General features: G+C 38.5%; 1 protein-coding gene across 3 annotated transcripts in view; it reads left to right on the plus strand.

The window, feature by feature from the left end:
• LOC135319230 (uncharacterized) overlaps positions 1-27,813 on the plus strand; it is a 61,705-nt gene that overhangs the window by 24,378 nt on the left and 9,514 nt on the right. For 2 of the 3 annotated variants that reach the window (XM_064478670.1, XM_064478615.1), the window contains 2 exons: positions 20,473-20,571; positions 25,531-25,726. In XM_064478670.1, the coding sequence (XP_064334740.1) occupies positions 20,473-20,571; positions 25,531-25,726 (295 nt within the window). The remainder of the gene's footprint in view (positions 1-20,472; positions 20,572-25,530; positions 25,727-27,813) is intronic. The other variant, XM_064478639.1, reaches the window with a different exon arrangement.

Here is a 27,813-nt window from a genome sequence, read left to right on the forward strand (position 1 = left end):
TCCTAGTTTCTTTAGAAGCCATAACCTTCAACATGAGGATTGCTAGTCCATACCACATTGCTGCAAGTAAATGCTAGAAATTAATTTCTTGTGGATGTAGTAGCAAGCACAGTAAAGGCAATGAATTCTTAAGCTATGCTTTTTGATCAGCTTTGATACAGTCTTACTGCTCCGAATCTTCCCTCTTCACGTAATATCATTTCGTAAATCAACTGGGTATATTTAGGAGGTGTGTGTGTGTGTGTGTGTGTGTGTGTGTGTGTGTTTGTTCTCCAGAGCAGCCCAGTTCTAACCTTGGCTGTCCTAATGCTCTTTCATTTGGATGTACTTCGGATTAAAACAATTGCGAAGCACAAATATGGATTGCCAGCAAAGGTGACCTTTCTTTAATATTAGATTACAACATGTTTTTATAAAACTGAAAGTTACCTTGGAGCATTGCTGTTCTAAACCTTGGTTAAAAGAACCGATGCTTCCCTAACTTATTTCTGGTCAAGACTTAACATTTAATTAGGCATTTACAGGGATGAATTGAAGAGTCTCTCAACTGATGCAAAACATCTTCACGCTGCTGTTGCTTGGCATTTCCTTTGAAGAAAACAGGTACCAACAAAAGAGCCAGTCACGCGTATTCATGGGGAAGAAGGTCATTCTACACAGACATGAAATGTTGGACTTTGCCAGTTCATGTGGTCTGGCTGGCTATTTTTAGAATCAGGTGGTGTCAACTCTTGGTTTCTCAGAGAACTCTAAGCTGGGTCGATGCCTGGTTTGAATCGCTGACAGCAGCCCCAGCCAGGTTATTGCCTCACAGTCTCCCCTGCCAGCTGCACGGCCATCTACCTGCCAGCCACGCGGTCACCGCTGCTGCCTCCTGGGGCTCCCAGCTGCCGAAAGACAGCCCCTGCCAGTCACACGCTGGGGCCTCTGGCCGCTCCACAGCGGCCCCTGCCGCCGCGCGGCAGCCCCTCACCTGTCGTAGCAGAGCTGCTGTCACGTGCAGAAAAATCCTTCAGTGGGTTGCCTAAAATTACCTTTCCCACACAGCCTCTTTTCCCTGGGTTTTTGGTTTGAGTGAGGTGTGGTGTAACTTTCTTCTTCTAGACAGTTTGTACATTTCACACAAAGGGATTCTTTTGCTGGAACGCGGACTGAGATGCTCTCGAATACGTATTTGCTTCTCACACTTTCGACCACAGTTTTATTGAACTTAATCAGGTCATTGAACATAAGCAACTAAATTTTAAGTCTGGAATCCAGAGCCTAACCAAGGACAGGAACTTTAAATCATCTTCTACTAAATTATACAGAAAGGCATAAATTAGCGAGAGGAACTTCAGAAATCATAGCTCCTACACTTTTCAACTCCCCAGAGGGTAACAGTTTGGGCAAAGTTCTCAAAGTCTTGAACAAACTGTCACTGAAAAATCTACATTTTTTTTTAAATAGTAGCCAAATACCTACTGGGTTCTAAGATATTAGAATAGATGGAGAGATAGAAAAATGCTCAAAATACAGGCTCTGTTCATAAGTAGTTTTCAATTTACTCTGGGATCACAATAACGTTTTACAGAGTATTGCAACACCAAAAATTCAGTTCTTGTTTAATTACACATTGTGCCCCACAGTCTGTGTGTACACACGTGGCCATGTGTTAAGGGAAGATAATTGGTTTCTACATCGAGCTATGAAGGCTTCTAAAAGAAATGGGTCTTGAGTTGGGCTGATTTGACTGGACTAGGGAATTTGTGGTAGAAAATGCTGTGCCCAGATTGTGAAACCTCTTGCATACCCAGGTTATGGAGACTGAATTTACATTGCCAGCAATGGGGTGTGATTGAAAATGTCTTGGGTAGAGGAGACACATGATAAACTTGGACAGGTTGAACCCTATGAATTTGTCCTTTTTCTGTTAGGTCAAAAGCATTCAGTATCTATACTTTCTTAAGGTTCAACCTAACATAAACGACAAGATGAGAAAAAAACAAAGAAGCTTTCTTTTTTCAAGAACTTTTTGCTCTATCAACTCATTTGCCAAATTACCCCCTTTAACAGTGTCTACTTTTTTAAACAAAGACATGAGTAAGAAAAAAAAGATAAGATAGAACAAAAGGAGAAGGAAACAAAAAGGCAGGAAATCAGGAAGAATCATGGAGCATCTTAAACGTTCTTTGACGAAGAAAAGTGACTATCTTCTTGGAAAGCTCCCAGGTTAATCTGTACTAACACTTCAGCTAGGTCAGAAGGAAGAGAGCAGTTCTGAAAAATATACCCACAGGCCCAGTTTGAATTGAATAAAATATAAGTTGGATCTTTTATTTGTCCCTTCCCTCCCCAATTAGCTGTTATTTACATTTTCCAAACAAACAAAAACTAATTCATACTTTCAGGCTCTAAAGAAATTCTGGCAACTTGTTTATTGATCTACTACTTGGAACTACAGTTCAGAGACTATCTATTAACTTGTGTTATATTTGATGGAAGAACTGAATTTTTCACTAAACTTCAGATGATACAATTGAAATGCCAAGCATTTGGCTTCACAAAACATAAGCACAATGTCCTGCTGGTCTATAATCTTCACAGCTGGGACCATTTAACTCTCAGCCCATGCTCTTGGACCTCTCTGCCTTCACAAAAGAGAATCTAAGGAGCCCGGCTCAGGCATGAAATCAGCAAAATCTTACTCTCACTGTTGCCTGTGAACACCATGCAGAGCTTCCTGGGTGATGAGCTCCCCGTGCTGACTTCAAACACCCCATTCATTCGCCCACACTCTGCTGCTTCCTTCTTCTCTGCAACCACCCTTCTCCCAGCTGGACATTTTCTCTGGGTCCATTACAGAGAGAAATGCTACCTTCTTGCCCCTTCTCTACCCTTCTTTCTCTGAAACAACTAAAAGAAAACATAGAGGACACAATATAATAGACAGTGTTGAAAATTACAAACAAAATACTAGTCACGACAACTGCAATAGTCATTCACGTTTTATTCAGATTACACTGGGTCTAGATAGGTCCCTGCATACGTTCTATCTTGTTCTTTCACTGGCATAATATTCTCCTATTTCCATGAAATTTGAGGTCCAGTAAAATATCTCTCATCTTCCTACTAAACTATGAAGGGTCCTTTGTTCTTGACAAGAAACTCCAGTCTTGGTTTTTATAATTCTGAGACAGAAAATAGAACTGATGAGGGTTCAACTTTGTTAAAATATACAAGAAGTTTCATTTTCACGGGCCAAGACCTCAGCCAATAGCCTGTATTTTAACCCTTGAACTTCCACTGATTGTCTGTACCCATCTTTGTTTAAAAAGACACAGTTTGTCTCAGATTCACTTTCCAAGCATCAAAACTCAAGTTCCTAGAGAGTCCAGGAAGATAATATAAAGGCATGGCAAGGAAGCCAGGTGTAAGAAAAATAAGGAGTGACAGGGACTGTGATGAATTGCAGGACATGTGCCTCATCTGAAGCGGGGCACACAAATACGTGCATAATTGCCTTGTAAAAAGCTGGGCCAATGTTTCCAGCCCTTTTAACTTCTTTTCAAATATTTTTATTTTGAGAAACCAATTTAAAATTATTCCAAACGTGACTCAATCAAATGACGAATCTTTACAAATGCACCTTAAAAACATTCATTTTAATGGTAAGTAATTTAATGCAAATCAAGTAGGTCATCTGCAGCAAGGGTGGGCAAATTGTTCTATAAACGACCAGAGTAAATATTTTCTATTTTGCAGGTCATACAACCATTAAGGTCTAACACTGTATTGAGAAGGTAGCCATATGTACACAAATGATCCGTGGTTATTTTCCAATATAACTTTATTTACCAAAAAAGGTCAGGGGCCAGATTTGGCCTGTAGTCATAATTTGGCTAACCCCAATCTACATATACCTCCTTAAAGCCACCAGTGAGTGATGTACTGAGCATGTATCTAATAGTCCATGTAGTCCTCATGTCTCAGCTTAAACTGCGCTGCTTCCCTGGGCTCAGAGTCAGAGGCCCTCTGCTCCGTGTTTCCATTGCACCTGGGCCTGCCCTGCTACAAAATTCACCAAAACACCACATTGTTTTGTAACTTTTAATTGGCTTTGTTTTTAGTGGACTGTAATCCTTGAGAGAACAATGACTTTGTCATGCAGCTGCCCAGCATATAGTAATTATACAATAAATACTTTCAGTAACTTTTTTCATCTTCTTCCCTAATGAATCTAAATTGGAAATATTTTACTAGTTTACTTTTGGAAGGAAAAGGCAGGGGACTGTAAAATGGGTAATGTTTGCTGGTGCCTTCATCAGAACTGGAATATATCATCCTCAAAGGTGTTCCTATGAAGGGGCACATTTAATGTCTGCAGTCTTAGCACTAGGAAATTATGGAACTGATTGCAGTGATTCCTCGCACGTAACATGAGGGTTAAGAGCCAGATTCCCGGAGCCAGACTCCTTGGGTCACAAATCCCAGTTTCACTCCTTCCTCTGTGTTGTCATTCGAGTGATTTGGCTTTTCTGTTGGCTCAGTTTTCCTGCCTATAAATGGTGGCTAATACTTGTATCTTCCTCATAGAAAGTTATTGGATATAAAGCCCTTACAGAAACACCTAGCTGTCCTAAGCACTCGATAAACATGAGCCGATCTTTTCACCGTTGTGCTTGAGATCATCCCTTACTCTCCTCCAGGACTGTGCGGAACCTACCTGGTCAACGCTTTGTCCTGACCACCCGAATGGAAATGCCCTCTGCACAAAGAACACCTAATCAGAGTGACCTTTGTGTGTTCCCTGTAAAAACAGGGCCCCCAGTCATATCATAGTCTCCTTGTTCTACATTGTTTTTCTACAGAACACATATTGCAATTTGACATATTACGTGATACATACCATTCACTGTCTGTGCTCCACACACAGAATGGAGTATCAGCAGCCTGAGAGCAGAAAGATTATTGGTCTTCTGATTGCTCGATCCAGGACATCTTCACTAATGCTGAATGCATTGTAGATGCTCAATAAATGTTTTTGAAGGAATTTGTCATATTTATTCAGATTTTATGTGTATTTGCAAATATCTCTGACAAGTTTATTTCTGTGATATTCTGTGGCTCCAAGTAATGTTGCATTTCTAGAAATGCCAACCCCCACCTCCCCAAGTGGAGTCTAAGTGCATTCCAGGGAATATGGGGCACACCAAGTCTAAACACGGTGGTTTTCAGACAGTGTGTGATTCATGAGGCTACTCTAAATACAGGTGTGAGGACAAAGTTATAAAGTGGATTACAGTCTAGAAAAAGGAGCCAAGGATTAGGACTTGGAAAGGCAAGAAAAAAAAAATTACAGGTACAAACGCTGAGTGAATCTATTTAACTCTGGCAACACAAGCAGGGTCTTTCTTCTATGAAGCTGTTCTTAATGGGTGGGCAGGTGTGGTTCTACTGCCCAGCGTCTGAGGTCACCGCCCAGTACCTTCCCAGAAGAAACTCTGCTTTACGAACTTTTGTAATCTCAGTGCTGAGCAAAGTATTCTACACATAGAAAGCGCCTAATGAGCGTGCAATAAAGCTGAAAATAATAACTTAAAAATTAGGAGATTTACAACCCCAACTTCTTAAAATGCATGTGAGATTCTCAGCAGGTGAATACTCTCAGAAATGTGTTTCTTTAGCAGTTGAAGCACTTTGCTTGCATTTTGTTTCCCTGTTGAAGTCCAGACTACTGCCTGCCAGCTAAGCGAACAGCAGAAATAATCTTTGTGTCACTTTTCTTGGAAAAAGTTGTGAAAGACGTAAGAAATAGATGTCAAAGAGGAAAGAGCAGTCATGTTTGGGCTCTCCCCCGTGGTGATGACAACATTTCAATACTACGCTGATTTAGTATTTTCATACCTGTCATTTTATTTCTTTCAAAGAACACTCAATATCACCTCTAACTTGACAGGTGTCTTCATGCAAATATTAAAGAAAACTCTGAAATGTCTCTATTGTCTCACTAGCCCAGAGAAGCTTATTGGCAGCTGGGCATATTGTAACTTACATCTGAGCTACTTTGTCTTTACCACATTTGGAAATATATCCAAACTACTCTCCTTCCTCATCAAAGTTAAATTCCCAATGAATAAATATCTGAAAATTACCATTTTAATGGATTTTATTCACATATGTCACACACATAACAAAACCTATCAAAGGTAAACTTAGCTTTATCCAAAAGACAGTGACTGATTTGGGTGGCGGGTGTTCATGTTAAATAATATATTATTTGATGTTTAAATGTCATTGACATAATATTTGATGCTTGGAGTTTAATTTTCTGCAACCTAAGCCTTTGCATCTCACTTAGGATAAAATAACTAAGATAACTTGGGGTCGGGAGGGGGGCACTTTGCCAGGCACTATTCTTGTTCATTCTTCTAGTCTCAGCATAATTATGAGTAATGCCACTTGCATTCAGAAAAGCAACTGGATAATTAATTACCTGGTCATCCTAACCATACGACCACTTCATGACGCCAATATTTCTCCAAACACTTTTGGACTCTTCCGTTGAAATTGTTTTCAAAGCTAATCACCAAAACTGGAGTATTAGAATGTTATTTTATAATCAGATGACTGGGATACTATTATACAATTTAATCACTCATTTTCAAAGAATTAAATAAAAATATTTTCATTTGTTTCTGATAATCAAGCACACTTTCGGAAAAAGAAAGAACTGCCACTGAGAATTTCAAAAAGTGCATTAGCCACTCAAGGCAAAGACAGCTGTGGTGGCAGGACTGGGAACTGCGGTCCAAGCAGGAGCAGCAGCCGTGGAACAGTAGCTGCTAGTCACTGGGCCTTTGCTGCTTGCCAGTCCCTGTGCCCAGCACTTTATCCAAGTAAGTGTGTATAGTCTTCATGTCAGCCGTAAGAGCTTATGTTATTAGCCCTCTTTTATAGGTGAGATACGGGGGCTTGGGCTTAGTAATTTTAGGTAACTTGGTCAGGCCTCATGGCCAGCAAATTGCAGAGCAGAGACTCAGGCCCGTTTAAGTTGAGTCCGAGATCCACGGCCCTCGGCACTGAGCCCTGCTGCCTCTCCAGGCTCTCCCCCTCAGAAGGGGATTCTCAGCACGTGGATGAGGGAATGTCCTGGGAGTGGGGGTGATCCGGCGTGGCTGGAACGGAAGGTGATGGTGGGGAGCCGTGCAAAAGATGGGATGTGGAGCCGCCTTATGGGGGACCTCAGGAGCCATGTTAAGAAATCTTCACTGTGATGCACACGGTGAGGACTAAACAGAGTTGTTCAAGTAGATCAGATTTGTTTCAGAAACACAAGTTTGAGAGAAAGAAAGATAAAATTAGAAAGGAGAGAGACCAGACATCGCCGGCGCAGTTAGGAGACCAGTTCTAGAAGTGAGACAAGATCAGGCATAAAACCTCTGACTGGGAGTGGGGTCAAAGGGGTTTATTTCAGAGGTGCTCAGGAGACAGGGAAAGCTCCCAGACTGACGGACTGGGGTAAGGAAAGTGAGTAAGAAGGGAAGGAAGACTGTGAGGTGTGGCTAGAGTTCCTGAACAAAAGGTGCTCTACGGTAGTGGGACATGGGTAAATTGTAGGTCAAGGTTTTGGGGGACAGTAGGGGTGCACGTGGAGATGAAGAGGTGACTTTAATAATTGTTCAGTCTGTGGTTCCTGGTGTCTATATAGAAACAACAAGGGACGGCCAGGAAAACGGGGAGCCTTGAGCTACTGCGATAGAAAAGATCATGAGTTAAAATACTCTGAAACTTGAGTACAAATAATTAAGGCATAAAAGAGAATGTGAGCATCAGGCTATGGAATTTCATAGCAACATTTACCTGTCAGGATTCCTATCTTGCCTAAGTGAATTCACAATGCCTCTTTGCCATTCTTCTTACAAGTAGAAAAACGGTCTCTTTTCCATGGTATAAAGAATAGAGACTATTACTTAAAACCTAGATAGTTGGTACATTGACACTTTTAAGCCAGGAATAGTGTGCTTTTGTGTTCAATGTAAGTATTACTGTTATTCTTGTCCGATCAGTTTTTAAAGCCATTTTTGCATTTCAAAATAGTAATAATAAAAGCCTTGTGGCTCCACCATTGCTGTCTGTTCTCCTTAACAATAGAGCATCATGGTGTCGTTTGCCCAGAGCAACAAGGTGCAGGGAAGCAACAAACATAAAATAACAAAGGGTGATCCACTCTTTCCAATTGTTTGGTAATCTTTTAAAATGAAAATGGGGAGAGACAAAGTAAAGACCTTTTATTCATGAGCACCAGATGGCTTTAATACTAAGCCCTACACCCATTTTCTCTTCAATGCTGCTCATATATACTCTGCAGTTTCAACAAGGCAATAGTATACACTGGGAAATTGTAATTCTACATGCATTTTTATTGTTTTATTGTAATAAGTATATGACTCAGCTAATCTCTCTCCTGAAGCTTATTTTTGCTTAAAATAGTGACATTTCAAAATACCATGTGAAATTTAATATTTATATTTTGTAAGAAGTTAATCATAGGTACAAAGGAGACAGGCACCTTGGTGTAAACAGTGCCAGGTGTCTGTTCGCTTGTTTATCTTCACACATACATGGAAAATCTGAGGCTGTCACTTAAAAGTACTCTAGAAGAGAGCACTTAATAAGAGCTTTACTCCATGCATTAGGAGAGTGTGTATAGAAAAAGATGAGACCAGTGAAATAAGAGGCCCTGATTGTTGAGCTCACGGCATTTTGGTCCATCTTGTTCACCTTTTGGTGATCAGTCCTTATCATATTATCCAGAAATATAAACTGAATTAACCTGGAGACAACATTTTCTCTGAGGCATTTTCTCTCCAAAGCAAATGAGCTCTTTCTTCTAAATCCATGGCCTTTTCACTGTATTCATACAGTGTGCTATAGTAAAAATAAAACTTTTTGAGAATCCAATCAGTGTAAGGTTGAATATCTGATTCATATTCTTGATATGCAGGGTTTTTTTTTTTAACTATTAAGGTAAGATTCAAAGGAGAAGACTCTCACATGAACCGCTCAAATGTGTGTAGGTTGTTTTCCTTTGTTTATATTGGATCCGAAATCAAATATAATTATCTTTCTCCCAAATGGCTTTCTTTTGAAATTCATCTGATGAAATAAAAGTTTCTATTCGGTCATAAAAGACCTTGAAAAAAGTGGTGAGAAACCTCAGCAAAAGGCCAAACGGACAGCATTTGAACAGCCCAGATGCAGCACAGGCCTGAGGAGGCCTGAAACGTTACTCGGATGGAGTGGAGACAGAGCACTCAGATCAGCCGGTTTGTGAATAATTTATCGTTTAGTGTAGGAATAATTAAAATCCCTTCTTAACCTGAGATGAGTGGGAAGAAAAATCTCCATTATAGCATCCTCTGTTCCCTTCCATCAGGGTCATGGCATTATTAGGATTTCCATATACTAAAACTGACACAGACAGATCATCTGTTCTGTTTGTTCCAAAGCTGAACCTATTTTAATGAGGTTTCCAATTAAACTCTATTATTTTACTTTGATACATATTCAGTGTATATTCGATACTCATAAAACATTTCAGTATCTTTGACCACATAAGATGACACATACATCTCAATACAGACAAATGTTTTTGTTCACTCTGAAACCATATATCTACCCTGTGTGAGGCGTGGCAGAACCAGAGAGACATAAAGCAAACACCTGCCCTCAGTGACTTCAGTGTCAAGAAAGAAAGGCTGATGTGCAAATTAATCGTTATAATTGAATAATGTAAAGACAATAATGGAGATATATGAAACTCTCAAGTATCCTGGAGAAGAGAATAGATAACTGCTCATAGAATTAAGAAAAATTTAGAAAGTAGTTGAGATTTGAGACAGTATTTAATTTTGTTTTTTATTGAAGTGTAGTTGATTTACAGTGTTAGTTGCAGGTGTACAGCAAAACGATTCAGTTATACATATATATACACCTATTTTTTCTCAGATTATTTTCCATTATGTTATATGTTATTACAAGAAACTGAATATAGTTCCTTGTGGCATACAGTAGGTCCTTGTTTTTTATCTATTTTATGTATCTGATGAGCAACTTTATTATAATTAAATAATGTAAAGACAATAATAGAGATACATAAAATTCTCGATTATCCTGGAGAAGAGAATAGAAGACTGCTCATGGAATTAAGAAAAATTTAGAAAGTAGTGGAACCTGATGAAAGTTTTGAAGGCTGAATAAGAACTTTCAGGTGGAAAAAGTCAGAGAAGGACATCTCAAACTGACTAAGTAACATGCAAGCAAAGGAAATATAAAGGAATATGGCCTCTTTATTACTTAGTGTAAATGCTAAGTGCTATTAGAAAAAGACTTGAGATGTATACAAGTAAAACAAAAGCTTACATCTCACTCATGTAAAGTGGATGCACCCGGTTGACATGTGGCTTTTCTCCACGCACTAATTCAGAAATCCAGTCTCCTTCCTTCACCTTCAGAGACTCTGCAGTCTCCTAAGGCATGATTACTTTTTGCATCCACCCAACAGACAGGGACCTTGGAGGGTCATGACTGCTGGCCCAGAAATGGCACACTGTACATGTATTTATATTCCATTTGCTGCAACTCAGTCAGTCATATGGCCACGATTAACTCCCAGGGAAGCTAAGAACTCTACTCCAGCTTTGTCTTCTGGGATTCAAGTGTACTTGGCAAGGGAGGCTAACTTCTATGGGAAAAAAAAAACAAAACCTCAGTGTCTTATCATAATAAATGTTTGCTTCTTGCTTGTGCCATCATATAATAAGGGTTATCAAGGAGGTACTGCTGCATGCAGTCACTCAAGCCACATCCTGGGACCTTAAGGCTCTGCCTGATCCTCAGCAGGGACCAGAAGACAAAGGCAGAGAGAGTTATGTGAGGAGCCAGCCTGAAAGTGGGGGACAGCACCTTCACCCATGATCCCATGAGCAGAAAGTAGTCACATGACCCCACCTATGAAAAGGCTGAGAAGTAATGTCTAGCCACTGGCCAAATAAAATAGATATCTATGAACAACTAGCCAGTCTTTGACACCCCTGTGTTTTGAATATACCTTTGCTCTTCACACACAGAATACCCTTGCCACCTTCCCAAAAAGAGACAGGCAAAGTCTCATTCAGTCACTGCTTCTACTTCAAAGTCTAGACCCTCCAGGAGATGTGCAGTCCTCAAGTGCAAATGTTATTTCTGGTGATTCTACATGTACTAAGAAAACAAATTTATTTATATATTTAATTATATATTTTATATATAATAATTTATATATGTAATTGTAGTTATCCTGCAATATCCTGCAGTTATCCTGGATAACTTCAGTGAATATGCCCATTTAAAGAAGGTAAGAATGAGAGGAACAGTCATTTGAGAGCAATGATTCTGAAATCCTGTTGGGTCAACCTGGGAGGATATAGGTTTTTGTCCCAACACTTGGTAGACATGCCCAAATTAGACCCTGTTTCTGCTTTCTGGGAGGAACTCTTTATTGATCATTCTTCTTTTTGGCCCCTGACTCAAACTCTTAGAAGGTTCATCCTTTTCCATCACCCACACTGGGAAGAATGCCATCCTCTGGGGGCGCCCCGCTTTCACAGCTCCTTTCCCCTTGGAGTAAGCTGGTGGTCTGAAATTTGTTTAATAGCGTGAACATTCAAAGGCTTTTTCTTTTTTTTAATTGACACTGTTTCATTGACAAGTCACTCGGAAGTGTAGTAGTAGGCTTCTGATTTACTTGACTTTCACGTGCCAGTAGCTACGCTCGAAGTGCTGTCCTTGACTTCGTGCTTGTTTCTGTGCTTGCTCACCCCCAGCCCCCATCTCTCCACTCAGCGGGCTCCGTTGACTTGACATCCAGTGGAACAACAGGCTAAATGGGAGGACGCCTTTAATGTGATTTGTCCACAGGGCTGAGTAACCCACTTCACTTGAAAAGTCTCACTGGGTTTTTAGGGCGCAAAGCCTCCTTTATGCCTCTCACCATTTGGAGCTCAGAAACAATCAGCTTTCCCACCTTAGAAAGGCCTCCAAAAGTCTCCTGTTCCTTTCTTTTTTTTTTTTTTTTTTTTTTGTTAAAAAATAGGCCAACTATTTTCTAACCCCTTCTCTTTCCTGCAATACTCTGCCAGACTCACCGAATAGTAACCGATACTCATGAATGATGTTCTGTTTTCCAACCACTTTTCATAGAGACAATATTGGCAGGCTTGAGGTCTGCCTTTCTAGCTATTTATTAAAAGTTACATTTTTACAGAATAGTTGATCACGATAAAGAATGGATCTCAATGTCATCCTGTTACATCGGCTCCTTTGTAGACCATTGTTCAGCCTCTGAACCTCTGACACACACTTTAGGTTTTATTACAGCAGCAAGCCCCCCACCATTTTTGTGTTAGTCTAGTAGGCTAAAAGTTACTAGAATCAACAATAAAATATCAATGAATTATCACCACCAGAAAAGCTTCATTCTTGTTTACATCACAATCCATTGTAGGCTGAGAGGGGACATGGCTCCTGTAATCATTCTCGGATCTAAACTCCTGTACCCTGTAAGCTCAGCACCTTCCATTGCACTGTCCACAACTGGCCTGCGGACAACGAGAAAGGGAGCATGGAGGATTACATAAAGCTTTAAGGACCAAGCCTGGAAATGGTACATATCACGTCTATGTAAATTCTGCTACCCAGTACTCAGAAACATCGCCCCATTTTATGGCAGAAGACTGAAGCATATAAAGAGTATAAGGAGTGAGACAACACAGTGATTACAGCTGGGAAGGTGAGCTACAACACAAAAGAAAATGAATTTTTGGCAAGCGAATGTCAGTTTCTAACCGAGCCCATTTCTAGGATGCTGTACTATGTAGAAATTGAGCCAAGTGGTTTAGTGCCAATGCAGCTACTAGGACTTAAGCCCATCAGCTGTGACTAAGGGTGAGAGGGGAAGAGTTATAAAATAGCAAGATCATTCAACTTTTTTGTGCCATGGTAGAGACTTGTTTTCCATTCTATAGTCAGGGAGATTCTATCTGAGATGTTTTATTTTTACAGTATAATAACACAATCAAATTTGCATTATAGAAAGATTAGAAAGGTAAGAGGAAGAAGAAAACTAACATTAATTGGACGTCATTTAACACCATAAATTAGGTAGGTGTTCTTTCATTTAATTTTAGCAGTAACCTTATAAAGAAGGCAATTTTATTGTGTCCCATTTTGACAAGTGAGGAAAGTTTAAAATCAGAAAGCTTTAATTATCTTTTCTCTTGTCCAACAGTAAGTCTCAAAGCAGTATGCAAACTGAGAAATATCTGACTTAAGAATCCATATCCTTTTCATTAGCTAAGCTGGTTAATTGGAAGCGAGACTAGAGATATAAAGGCATTTTTGAAAATTCTTTTAATATCTCATGCCGAGTAATGAAAGGGCATATACTAGGTCAGCAGTTGTGGGGACCCATTTGGGTCCCTGAGAGTGTAACAGACAGGACCTGGGCCTCCATCAAATGTGAGAGGTAGGGGAGAGGGAGGAAGCAGGGCTGTCTCCAGCCTCCAGCTTGGGAGGAACGAAAGATGTTATAGGAGGAGAAGCAGGTTTAGAGGGAAAATAGTGAGTTCAGTTTGGGCTATTCTGAGCTTGAGATGCCTGTGTTCATCATATTGAGATGCACATTAGACAGTAGAACATGAAAACTTAAAAATAAGAAAGAAATCAAAGCTGAAATCTTACCATTATGCTGTGGACATGCATTAGTAAATTCCCCTATATCCTCAATTTTCCTTCTCTAAATTTTCTTTCACTTTCTTGCCCTAATGAAAACACAGTTCTCCTCTATGAACCTTGCTTTCCTCGAAATGTCTAACATTGAGCTTGATTTCCCTCTTACAGCCCTTATACTCCCGGACCTACAAGTGAAGTAGGGGTCCTTTTTTCTCATGGTGGGTTCCAAGTCATTTTCCCTCCCTCTTCTGTATAAAGAAAAAAAAAAAAGCTTTAAATTACATATCTTCATAATACTCTGCCACTAGCTCTGCTCATTTCTGTCATCTACTATTCTCAAGTGTCATAGTCAGCACATGCTGCATAACACTGCACCCCCAATGTCATCAAGGAAATGCAAGTTAAAATAATGAGATACCACTACATATTTACTGGAATGGCCAAAATCTGGAACACAGACAACACCAAACACTTGCAAGGATGTAGAGCAGGAGAAACTCTGATGTATTGCTGCTGGGAATGCAAAATGGTAGAGCTACTTTGGAAGACAGTTTTGTGGTTTCTTATAAAACTAAACATACTCTTACCATATGATCCAGCAGTTACACTCCTTGGCATTTACCCAAAGGAGTTGAAAATGTATGTCCATATAAAAATCTGCACATGGATGTTTATGGCAGCTTAATTCATAATTACCAAAACTTGGAAGTACCCAAGATGTCCTTTAGTATATGAATGGATAAATAAACTGTAGTACATCCAGATGGTGGAATATTATTCACTGCTAAAAAGAAATGAACTATCAAGCCAGGAAAAGACAAAGAGGAACTGTAAGTTCATATTACCCAGTGAAAGAAATCTGAAAAGGCAACATACAGTATGATTTCAACTATATGACATTCTGGAAAAGGTAAAACTATAAAATCAGTAAAAAGATTAGTGGTTGCCAGGAGTTATGGGGAGGGATGAATAGGTGAAGCACAGAGAATTTTTAGGGCAGTGAAATTACTCTATGTGATGCTACAGTGGTGGATACATGTTGTTATATATTTTTCCAAACCCATACAATGTACAAAATTCAGCCCTAATACTAACTATGGACTTTAGGCAACAATGATGTGTCAATGTAGAGTCATACTTGTTGCAAGAAATAAAAGAGTCGTTCTGCTGAGGAATGCCAATGATGGGGGAGGCTCGACATGTGTTGGAATGGGGGGGGGTTCAATGGGAAATTTTTGTGCTTGTCTCTCAATCTTGTTGTAAACCTAAAACTGCTCTGCTCTTAAAAAAATAAAGTCTTTAAAATATACATATAATCATCCCTTTCCTCTAGTAAATGGAGCCCCACATCAAGGCACCTGGCTTAATAAAAGCCTTCCCCAGCTACCCTGCTTATAATTGTGATTTCTCACCCTACTCCCACCTAACCAGAACACTCCTTCTTCCTTCTTGAGTTTGTTTTTCTCCATCGTATAGTCTACGTCTCACTGGTTTACTTTGGTTCCTTTCTCTCTCCCACTCTAGAATGCCGGCTCCGTGAGGATGGACATGCTTGTCTGTCTTGTTTCCTATTGGCTCCCTGGTGCCAATGAAAGGACCTGACACACAATAGGTGCTCCATTATTCCTAGAATTAATTATATTTTTGAATAAGGAAACCTAACGTACTTGAAACATAACGAATGTGATCACTCAGAAAGAATGTTTCGAATGAGAAAACATGGAGCAGAGGAGACAAGGAAGGACACTTAGAAGTAATGGTTAAAATATCTGACTTGATTCCAGCCCCCCAAACTCATAAAAAAGCCACTGCTTCCTGTGAGAGCATAAATCATACCAGTGATTCCTGCAGTTGTCAAATTATTCCTACAAATTATTATACAAGGACTATGTGAGTATGAGTGTGTGTTTGGTGGGGGACTTTGGAGCGAGAAGGGATGACTAAAAAATTTAGCTTTATCTTCAAAGATCAGAAGTCTCTGGGAATTCACTGGCAGCTAGCCTGGGAAACCTCAGGCTAAAGTAAATTTAAAAAACAATGTTCAGTTTTATTCTTGTTTATCTTTTCTCTGATTGCTGTGAGTCTCTCATAAAAGCACAAAAGCACAAGTGGTGGAAATATATGTCAACAGCTCAAAATCAAAGCAGCCAGCATTCATATTTGAAAAACAAAAAATAACCCTTTGCCATATCATTTTCTGCTAAATCTACATTTTAAACTCTGTTGACTCCACTAAAATTTCATTTCTTTGCATCAGTGTACCTTCCTGGTGCTGAGTTCTTTCAGTTTGATTATAATTCACTCAATTACATAGAAAATATTAGAAAGTAACTTTAAAAAAAATTACTTCTTTGCTTTCTGGGCGCCTCTATTTTTCACCTCATAGGACGTCCCCGGCTATTTGAATGCGTTCACAAACTGGGTATGTCCACTACACTGGAACTTCAGGAGATGAAAGGCAAACTCACCCAGCTGCACCATTACATGCATAATTTGTCAGACCAGTTACTCTCTATGGAAACAGCTGTGAATTCTCTGTTCCATATTGTCAGTTCTCAGGTTTGTGTTATTGCTCATTGTCATATTACTTGCTGAAATGAATTCAAAAAGCATGACTCCCGATCCCATGACACTGGATTCCGATTGCCATGGGCAGCACGCTCCGGCTGTCGGCTCAGATTAGCAGACTGTTCGAGCCAGGTCTTTTCCTTGCCCTTTGTTTGCCTAATATTTGTCCTGCTCCACTAGCCAACTTGTATGAAATTAATTGCTTAAAATCGTCAAGTGAGGCATGGATTATATAGAGAGCAACGCTAAGTAAGTGTTTTTCCATTTAAAATTATTTGTTGGACAAACAAACTATAAAAGCTCTTTCACGGACAAATGGCAAAATTTGACAGTGGACTGAGTATCAGATGGTATGAAGGAATTTTTATTTTCAGACACGGTCATGTTATTTTAGGTGTATGTGCGCTCATAGTTTTGTAAAGCTGCACATTGGAAGTACTTCGAGGTGAAATGTAATGATGAATGTAATTTAGTTCACAATAGCTCAGCAAATAAAAAATGGAGTTATAAAGTGAAAAATAAAGCTATCAATTCCCAAAACATAATTGATGGTTTTCATTAGCTCTTACATTGGCATATATTCTTCTAGTTATAAAATATATTACTACTTAATAGTTACAGAGTGCTCATTTTGTGCCAGGTACTCTAATTAAGTATTTCATATGCATGATCTCATTTAATTATCCAACAAACTTGTTTTTTAGGTAATACTTTTTCCATTTTAAAAGTGGGAGCAATACCTGAGAAAAATCAAAGAATTTTTCTGAATTACAGTTTTATCAGTTATCTTCCAAAATGTACACACACACACACCCACACACCTGCTATAACAAGAACACACATACCTCCCCAAAGGCACCCATTCAAATGTGATCTTTGTTTCTTACATGTATCCCTCACTACTTCCCAAGTTCCTTAGACACAGACTCATGTACCTTCACCTGAGTGAGCCTCTAAAGACTTTTGGGCTTGCAACCCCAGATTAGAGCAATGGTTTTCAAATTGTTCATTGCAGAGCTATGTGTTCCATGGAAGACTTCAGGGGTCCCATCTCAGCCAAAAAAGACTCCATCAGGGTAGGTGCCTCTTTTAATCCATTTTAAGTATCAGGCTGCACATAAAATCCCATTTGATAAAAGCATCTGCTACCAAACATGTGTTTGAAAAATACATATGGAGATAAATGGATGGATAATACCATCTTTATGCAGTCCTTTATGACTGCATTTATCTCAACCAAGCTTTTGAAAGTGATTGAAAGGCTGGTCAAGATTAGACTCCTGGAAAGGACCCTGAGTACGGTTGCTTCACTGTGGGAGTTAAGTGCAGAGCTGTTTGCTTCCATAGACAGGTGTGCTGGGAGCGGACTGACATCCTCTTGTAAAATTTTAAAAGGGCATGTACCTGACTAGAGGGCCTGATCACCTCTGCTCCCAGGTGAGCCAAGTTATCCCCCTGGGTAAGACTAAAATGGTCATCACACAGCAATTCTGGTGTGGTTGCATACAGCAGCCAGTGGGCAGGCAAGCCTTCACAATTCCAAGCCATACTGCACGACTGAACATGTTTACAGGGTTCGACCCACGGCCCCTTAAACCGTATAAAAATGCCCGATAAACCATGCAGAGCACAAGAGGAGCCTCTATATATTAATTTGCAAGAAGTTGTAAAGAAGCCAAATGTTTTACCTAAGTTTATTTTCATTTTAGAATATTTTATGTGTAGCTCTTTTTTCTGCCAGGAAATAGATAGTTGGAGCTTGTGTCTATTAAGACCACTATTAGATCCTGGTCATAAAGCGAATTCATTTTCATGCAGGAGAATGCTTATCATTCAATTGTCTGTAGCAGAGGAATATTCATCTAGAGATGTGAAATGTTTATGGCGTATGTTAAAACAGGGAGAGAGTGACCAGAACCCACCTCTATTTCCTTCCTCTTGAAGGCGTTATCTGACGCATCAGTAACTCATCCCTGCTGACTTTCGTGCTCTTAGCAGCACCACGGTGCAAAGCTTTATACGTGGTTAACCAGTCGATGTTGATCAGTGCAGTGTAATCTTTAATAATCTTTTCCACAAATTTAAAAACTGAGAAAACCATCAGTGAAAGCCAGTTTTAGATTGCCATGGAAATGCTTGATGACAGAGTGGTACAAAGGACAACAGTGGTTAGTCCTGGAGCAGCAGTGCCTAAACGCAGCCTCCATTTCCTACAGAATGTTGGCCTGAGATAGTTGTCCTTGTATCAAGCGAAAAAAAAAAAAAAGCACACTTTATATATTGAAATCTTAACAAGTTCATATTTTGGGTGAAATAAAGAGCTGCCTTTTAAAAAATAGAATGGGCCACATTCAGAGTTATACCAAGTAGGAAAATAGTGACAAAAGCAAAACAGCTATGAAAAATCTACAGTCATAAAAGAACCAGCCTCCCCACCCCCAGTTCACTATTTAACCAGACCTTATCATTTTGGCTCAATTACTTGTATGGCCCAATCGCAGAGTCGCTGAGAATCTGCCAGTGGTACTGGTAGGCTATCCTGAGAAGAGTAAATCGCTCCTGTGTGAACCTGTGTCTGAGTTTCAGCAGATTACTTACCACATTCACGTACGGATGATCTGTCTCCTGATCTACCCTCCGTCCTGGATGTGTCCACCAAGCTGGGTTCCCCCAACAGAATTACTTGTAACTAAGTTGCCCGAAATAAATACATACATTCTTACATTTAATCAGATTCTGAATGACCGCTTCCAATTTTCACCTTTCTCATTAGCTCACAGATTAGGCTAGGAATTTTTCCACTGCCTAATCTATGTCAGGGCAGATAATAAGCCAGAAATGTCTCGTTTTCTGGGATGTTGAGCAGATAAAAAAAGTATAGGTTATTTATCGTCTATGGCGGGGAAAGGAGACACTCTGGCTCAAATGACAAAAGAGTTTTCAGTGGTCTTCAAGTAGCAGCAAATCTCAAATACAACCTGAAACTACTTTGTTCCTCTTAGCATTTTCTTTGCCCCGCCCTATCTTGCTCAGTTGAAATCGGTATACAGAGAGACCCAATACTGTAGGAAAATGTGCCAATTAAAATTTTGCTTCAATTAACCACACTTCAATTTAAAAAAAAAAAGAAAAAAATGTAAAAAATAAACCAACCCAACCCCTTTCATCGATTCTCGTCTCAAGTACCCCAACATTAATAACATTTTTTTTCCCAAAACAATAGGAAAATACTCTCGCACGGTGCATGGCACACAGTAGGCATACAATAAGTATGTCTTGAATCATTGAATAAATGAATGAAAAAAATGCTGTTAATCTGGTTTTCTGCATCCTGTCCATCATGGCTCCCTTTTCAAATTTTTTTTCAATGAGCTCTTAGTCTTAACTATTAAATTTATCTGAGTTGTGAATAAGAGTCAATTTATTCCTGTTGGGTAGCACCCACACTGCTTTCTGCTGATATGAAAGCTACAAGCCTAAGGTTCTGATTTCCACTGACATCAGTGGCATTTCAGAAAGATTCCTTCACACAGGCTGTGGTTCAGTGCACCAGCACGAATGGCTCGTTCATATTTTTTAATTATTAAAGCACATCTGATTATGTAATATTAGAAATTCAACCAAACATTCACTCAGCCCAACCATACCAAATTATGGGGGGAAATTCCATGATAACGAGTTCTCTTTAGGATGAATAACATATCTTTATAGCCTTATTTTAACATCACAAATACAATCACCATATAAGCAAGTGATACATATTTACTTGGTGATGATAGTCTGATGACCTAAGAAACAAGTATTTGCCTGCAGCAAGTTTCCAATAATCAACCACAACAAGAAGAGATTACAATGGAAAATTTTTGACATATTTGTACAACTATGTTGATAATTGTTTTAAAGGGACATGTAAGTTCATATCTCTGTATCTCTATTACTTGTATGGCCCAAGTTCATATATCTATATGAACTTACATGACTTAAAATCAAATGAATTCTTCAGTGTGGATAATTTCTTAGATTTACCTTGCTGAAAAAAAATTATACTCTATGCAGAAAAATCAAACAGCTTCAAGTAATTTTACCTGCAATCCAACTAATGATCTCATTGTTTTTGCCTCATGTACTGCCTTTGAGATGCCTCTTTTTTAGCAGCTACAGAATCCTGTTGGTTCAAAAACGAATGCCTTCGAGAAACGACTTGAAAATATCACCACCACTTTGAATAACCTTCAACAGCGCTTAGAGGAGGTCAGTAGTCTGTCGAGGTTGGTGCACAAGTGAGGATGATTAATTTTTTAAAAGGCTAATAATTCAATTTTAAAAGATACACAGTTACTCACCTTGAGTGCAATAGCCTGTTTGTTCATTTTGGAGGTGGTTGGCAGGAAGCTACACAATGATTTCTCAAACTGCAAACGGAGGTATGGAGCATATCATAATATATTTATTAAGGACTAATGCAAACCACATTGAGTTATAGGAAGGAAAATGTATTCCCCAGTGCTTAGAATTTACTGAACATGAAGAAATCAAACGAGATTGTTTTGTAAGGAGGAGGAATTTCTACCTACCTCCCCAAACAAATAACTCACTACTTATATCCTGGGAATGTTTTCCAATAAACTATGTTTAATAATACAAGTAGTGTTAATAACTGAGTCTATATTCACATGTCTTTCCTGCTTTACATTTCAAATGTGTACTTCAGACTAGGACTGCGAATATTTTATGTTTAGGATATAATACTAGGATATCAAGTAGGTTACCCTTGAATCGTTCTTTTGTGTGTAAGACAGCGGCAGGGTTGCCTCACTGAATGGCGAGCTTGTCTTCAACCATAAACAGCACAGAACAGTTCCGTGCAGCAGCATAAGAACATCTTTGAAGGCATCCCTATTCCAGTCCAGAAAAAAAGGGTCAGTGGGCTAAATGGAAAAAAAAAAAAAAAAAGGAAGCGTTCTTTCTCAGATTTGTCATCTGCTCATGCCATTTTGTTGAAACTTTTTCTTTGTTTCTGAGTCAGTGTCTTGTTGCTAATTGATCAAATGTTAAGTGACTCACTAACATGCAGGCATGGAGATTTTCTTGGAAAAAATGCTGCATTAAAAGAGTGAAGCAGGGTTTTCAGAACTCCTTGCACGATACATCTGAGATTAAATGTATTTAGGAGACATCTGAACAAAATTGCATGGAAGTGAGCAAAGGGACAAAGGGTAAAAGACAGACACCTAGACTCGAGGTCAGATCTGAGTGCCAATGAGCTTATCAGCAGACTTCATATTAAACATTATAACCATTCAATCAACGAATATTTATCAAGGTTAGTGATGGGCAAAACAGGCACTAGTGATACTGTAAACTTGAAGTATTCTTTAGAAAGCAGTCGGACAACGCCTACCAAGAACCAACAAATAATCCTACCCATTGATGGACTGAATTGCTATTCCATTTCCTTTTTTCTTTCACTTTTTTTTTTTTAATGTATAATGGACATTTAACATGGTGTTCATTTCAGGTATACAACACAATGATTAAATATGTGTATATACTGCAAAATGATCACCAGGTTAAGTCTGGTTAACATTCATCACCACACACAGTTACAGATTTTTTTTCTTGTGATGAGAACTTTTAAGATTTACTTTCTTAGCAACTTTCAAATATGCCATACAGTATTATTATTAACTATAGTCGCCAAGCTGTACATAAACATCTTCATGAATATTTATTTTATAACTTGAACTCTGTAATCTTCTTCACCCATTTTGCCCACACCCTCTGCCTCTGTCAACCACCAGTCACCAATCTGTTCTCTGTATCTCTGAGCTTGTTTTACTGTTGCTGCTGTTGTTAGATCCCACGTAGTGCAAGTGAGAACATACAATATTTGTCTTAGTCTGACTTATATCACTTAGCATAATGCCCTCAAGTTTCATCCATATTGTTGCAAATGTCAAAATTGCATTTTTTATGGCTGAATAATATTCCATTGTATATATACACCACATAATCTTTATCCATTCATTCATTCATCCATCAGTAGACATTTAGATTGTTCCCATGTCTTGGGTATTGTAAATAGTGTTGCAACGAACATGGGGGTGCAGGTGTCTTTTCTAATTAATGTTTACCAGCTTCCATTTCATTACACATCAAATCATGTTGTGGGAATCACATAACTCTGGCAGCACTGGGTGCACTGTAGGCCTCAGTTAGAGTTGTGGGATCTGAATCCTATAGCCAAACATGCCAGTAGATCTGTAGATTTTTTGCAAGAGGACAAAAAAATTGACCCTTTTTCTGGAAAACAAAAGAGCTTAAGGATCATGTGTGATACCAAATCAGAGAAAAATTCAATACCATAAAAGATACTCCAAAGCAAAGTAAGGGCTTTGGTTTCTTCAACCTTGATATTCAAGACAGACAGACACCATTAATTATCCCCCTTCACAAGCCTGTAAAAGTCCTGACGCACCAGCTATAGACACTTTCTCCCAATCACCAAAGCATCACAGCAAACATGAGTGAGAAGAGCATGATTGCAGAGTGATTTGGGGTTTGCTCTATTTTTTTTAAATAGTAAGCCATTTCTTGTGACACACACTGCAACTGATCATACCCTGCAGTCTTTCAATTCTGTATTTGAGTAAAGCTTTCACTTTTAGTTCCTGAAAGAAGACAGACTAAAATAGATTGAAAATCTTTGTTTTAGAGGCATCTCAGAAATAGTGGATAAAACTTACCTTTTCAATATGCATCCTAAGTTTCCCGACAAAATTCGTGTCTCGTTATCACAAAGTGCCACAGGCTCTCGCAACGCTCCATTTAGTTCTAATTCAGTCGATGCCAACTTTCCCAGCTAGACTGGCTGTCCGCTCCACGAAGGCTTGGCTCCGCTCTTCTCCACTGTCTCCCCAGACACAATGCCTGTGGCGTGGAGTAGGTACTCAGTAACTGGTTTTTAATGAATTGATAAAAACAATACTTGTCCCTAAAATTTTGACTACTTATTTCAAATATTTCCTTGTTCATTTAGAGTGTGATCAAGGCAGTGGGGCATATCTAGCAGAAAGAAAACACGCATTTCCCCCCAGGAGCTCTGTAGTCTACGTTATTATATTCTCTCTCATTATTTCCCTGTCAGTTCACAGGGCTAAATCAACACAGCAAAGTGCACACTAAATGTTTAATTTAATCAACATAGACACATTAATGTAGGTAAATGAGGCTCTGAAAAATTGAGTTTGGATTTAAATGCTTAAAGCAATTAAATTAACTGGGTAATTAACAAAATTCTAATTCCACTTGTAATATGTAGACACAGCCTTTAGAAGAATAATTGTAATTTTTTTCCCTACTCTTTGGTAGAATTTTGTTCCAATGAATAAATAAAGCATATAGATAGTCATATAAAAGTAAAATAAGGTCGGAATTTAGGGGAAGCTTGAAATTTGTCTAATCCAATATGTTCATTCTAAAAATGACATTGGACTTAAAGATATTAACTAATTTCCTGGGATTTCTGTTAGTAAATATACACCTGAATACAGGCTTTGACTGTCTCTAGCACTGTATTTCTGCCACTGAAACATGTTGACTCCAGCTCTAAGGGGGGTTCATTTGTTAAAAATATAGATCATTTTGTGCCCTACAGCCAAGTGAAAATCAAAGACTTGCCAAATTGTTTGGCAAGTTATTTTGCTCAAATAGCATATAATTGAAAACTAGGTCAACAAAATTTGCTGCCACCAATTATAAGGACATCTTTACTCTATCATCCTAAAAAATATAGTGGTAATAAAATATAATGAATAATGGCAAATAATGGAAAATAGGAAATATATACACAGTTTCCAACTTTCTCTTATTCTTAATCCACATTCCTGGAATATTACCAACCAGAGCAAGTAGTGTGGTACTTCTACTTAGAACTAGAGAAGAGCTACACCAGGCAAACATAACTGCATAAAAAGTATATTTACAATATAAGCTGGGGAGCAAATTGTTTTAAATTTTATTCACTATGTAAGTTTCTCACAATAAAATGTAAAAATCTTTAACATTTACTTCTCTTTTATGTCTTCCTCTTTGTTCTTAACAAGCTTTAAGGTTTTTTATTGAAGGAAAGAATTTTGCTAAATTTCTCCATTCTGTTCCAACCTCCAATTTGTCCTAGCATCACTCAAGATTATATACAGTAGTGGCATCTTAAAAGTTAGAAAAAAGTGAATAAATAAATCTATATTTCACCACTAGATGTCACCAAAGGTTTGTTTATCATTAGATTACCCGTACAGCATTTAAGTCACTGGATCTCTGGCTCCTGTCGGAAAATTATTTGTTCTATTTGTCAGCATAACCAGGAAACTAATTTTAGTAAAGTGTTCTTCACATTTAATATCTCAATGCTTAAATTGTGTGTTTCTAGATGCAACACAAAATAACTGAAGTAGATATTAATAGAGAAGTCACTGTTTATCATTTCAAAGTTCTTAATAGACCCAGCTGACAGGTGTTGCCATATGAGTTATTTTATAGTGAATGTATATATATATATATATATTCATGTATATTTTCTCTACAGTTTGCATTAGAAAATAAGCATAGGTTTTCCTCTTTCACCCCTGAGATGCCTCACTGATGTGGGGAATTATAAGACTGTTTGCAGTTGAAACTTTTTATATCATTATGAACATTATTATGAGCCCAAGATGGAAATTTGACAATTAGTTTTACATGTTTAGTTGTCTTAAATAATTTGAATACATACTTCTCTTTCACTGGATTTATTTCTATAAGAAATAATAATGGAAATATTTGCCTCATAGGGTTTTATGGTAGAATTCCTTCAAAGAGTAAACTTCCATGCCACATGTATAATTTTATTTCAAATAAAGTGCAATCTAATGATCTCTCTTCTCCATTTAGATTAAGTAAGGTACAGTTCACCTGATAGGCAGACTTTTAAACCTCAAGAGATCAAGAAGGAAAAATTGATAATAAAATAATTTAAATAATAAACTATCTTAAATATAGACTTTTTTGTAATGTACTATTGGAAGCCACCTTTGTGTATTACATATTTTCTCTAGATGTGCTTTTGTAGCATCTCTTTTTTTAGGACATAATGTAATATAATCAAAATTATTTTGACTGAGCACTTTCTATCTTCTTTTAAACACTCACTATTTACAATTTGCTTTCTAGGACCTGGATGATGTGTTTTTGCAGCTTTCCCAACTGAAAGACAATCTGTATGTTATGGAGAATACATTGAATATCACCAGGACAGAATATTTAAATGTATATACATCACCAACTCAATCCTTCCAAGAAAAAGAAAAGAAATTTTATACTACAGGACTGCCATATGTCATGTCTAGTCCAAATTCTGACATTTCTGGTATGTTGGTCATTGGTGATACTGATAATTTGCTTTAGTATGATACTCAGAAAAGGGCGGGCATAGTATATGTTTAGTAACTCATAGCTTATTTTCAGGCATATTTCCTGGCACATATTAGGTATTCTGTACATATTTGTTGAAGGAATGAATACATGCATGAAAGATACATGGCAATCATCATGAGGAGAGAATTCGGATTTTTCCAAACCAATCCCTGCTTCTGTAAATAATCCAAATGCCACATGTACTAGTAACGACAATAACATATTGGCAAAGCATTTGATGTGGGAAATATTTTATTTGAGCAGCTGACACTTGCAAAAAGGCAGAGATTATTATCAACAATTCATGAATGGAGAAAATTAGGAGATCTTCCAATTTGTCACAGCAGCTTGAGGGAGATTAACTGAGAAAGCAAGTCCTGCATTTAACAGACTTTTCTTTGACACTTAGGTGTGAATATTCCATATTCTTTGCAACCCAATATTTTTGGTATTCAAGTCCTCTCTGACCAGGGGTAGAGCTTGGAAGGGATGTTATACTTTAAGGGATGGATTGTTTACTTATATTTAAGGAGAGGCCACCTTGAAGATTTAGTGCTGCCAACAGAGAGAATACATGGATTGTCCTTGGCTGTTCTCACATTTTGTTAGAAACATCCCCTCTTGAACCTTCCCTTATTCAACAATATTTATTTAGCAAGTACCAGGTGTCAGATCTTGCTCTGCTCACTGAGGACCCAGCACTGAAGAAGATCCCTTCTTCAGGAAGCTCTTGCTGCATTACTCACTGGGAGAAATAACCATAAACAAGGAAAAAAGAAACACATAAATTGGACAATCTTAGATAATGATAAGTGTTAATAAAGAAATTAAGAAAGAGTGATTATATAATAAACCACCCGAGAAGACTAGTTTAGACTGAGTGATCAGGAAAGACCCCTGAGCTGAAGGCATTTGGACAGATTCCTATGTGAGAAGAAAGGGGACCCACGTGAAGACCAGAAGGAGGGGCGTTCCGTGCAGAGGGAACAGCAGTGCGAAGACCTTAGGGGAGAAATGAGCTGAGCCTGTTGGAGAAACGTAGAAAATCCAGGAAGGCTGAAGCTCAGTGAGGAAGTGGGAAGTGTGGGAGAGCTGGCTGAGAGCACAGGCCATGGTGAGAACCATAGGATCATGCGGGCTGCAGTATGCAGAAGCCCGGGGGGCTTCACCAGGGGAGGGACATGGCAGGATGAAGATGACTCTGGTTGTTGTTGGGTAGAAATTAGACACCAGAAAGCCAAGAATGGAAGGTGAGAGACCTCTTAGGAGCTTTGTGTAGTAGGCTGGAAAGAGGTCCTCATGGCTGAGGCAGAGAGAAATGAAGGGTTTCAGGAAAACTTCCAATGGTAGAGCCCACAGGACTTAACTGATTGATGAATGAGGAAAACAAAGCAATCAAGGTGTCTAAGAAACTGGGTGAGGATTAGTGCTATATACAATATGGGGAAAACCACAGAGGAAACTAAAAATTCTGCTTTTAACATTTAAAATTTGAAGTGCTATTAGACTTTAAAGTAGACAGTTAAGTTGGGAACTGTAGCGACAGGTAAGAGCTGAAGACGTGAATTTGGGGCATCAACATATGTACAATAATCAAGGTCAGGGTGCTCTGTGGGATCATTCAGGGAGAGAGTTATGACAGAAAAGGGAAAAGGGCTCAGGGCTTCAGTTCTGAGGAGCTCCAAAATTTAGAGACCTGACAGCAGAGACATAGCCAGAAACCAAACCTAGAAGTGATCACAGAAATAGGAGGGGAAATAGGATAGCACATCATAGGACACAATAATAGCTTTCATTTACTGAGAAATATCATATGCCAAGCACCATTCTAAATTCTGTTCTTGTATTAACTCATTTAACCATCACAACCATATGGCCCAGGTCAAACATAGGTACCATGTTCTCTTTTATAGAAGAAATTGAGACAGAAAAATTAAGAAAAGTTATTTCAAGACAGAGGGAATTATGTCAAACATTCTGAGAGGTTAAAGTTTAATAAGATAAAGATGAAAATGATCCTTGATTTTGATAAGATAGACG

Source organism: Camelus dromedarius, chromosome 1 (genome assembly GCF_036321535.1).
Source record: "Camelus dromedarius isolate mCamDro1 chromosome 1, mCamDro1.pat, whole genome shotgun sequence".
NCBI lineage: Eukaryota > Metazoa > Chordata > Mammalia > Artiodactyla > Camelidae > Camelus > Camelus dromedarius.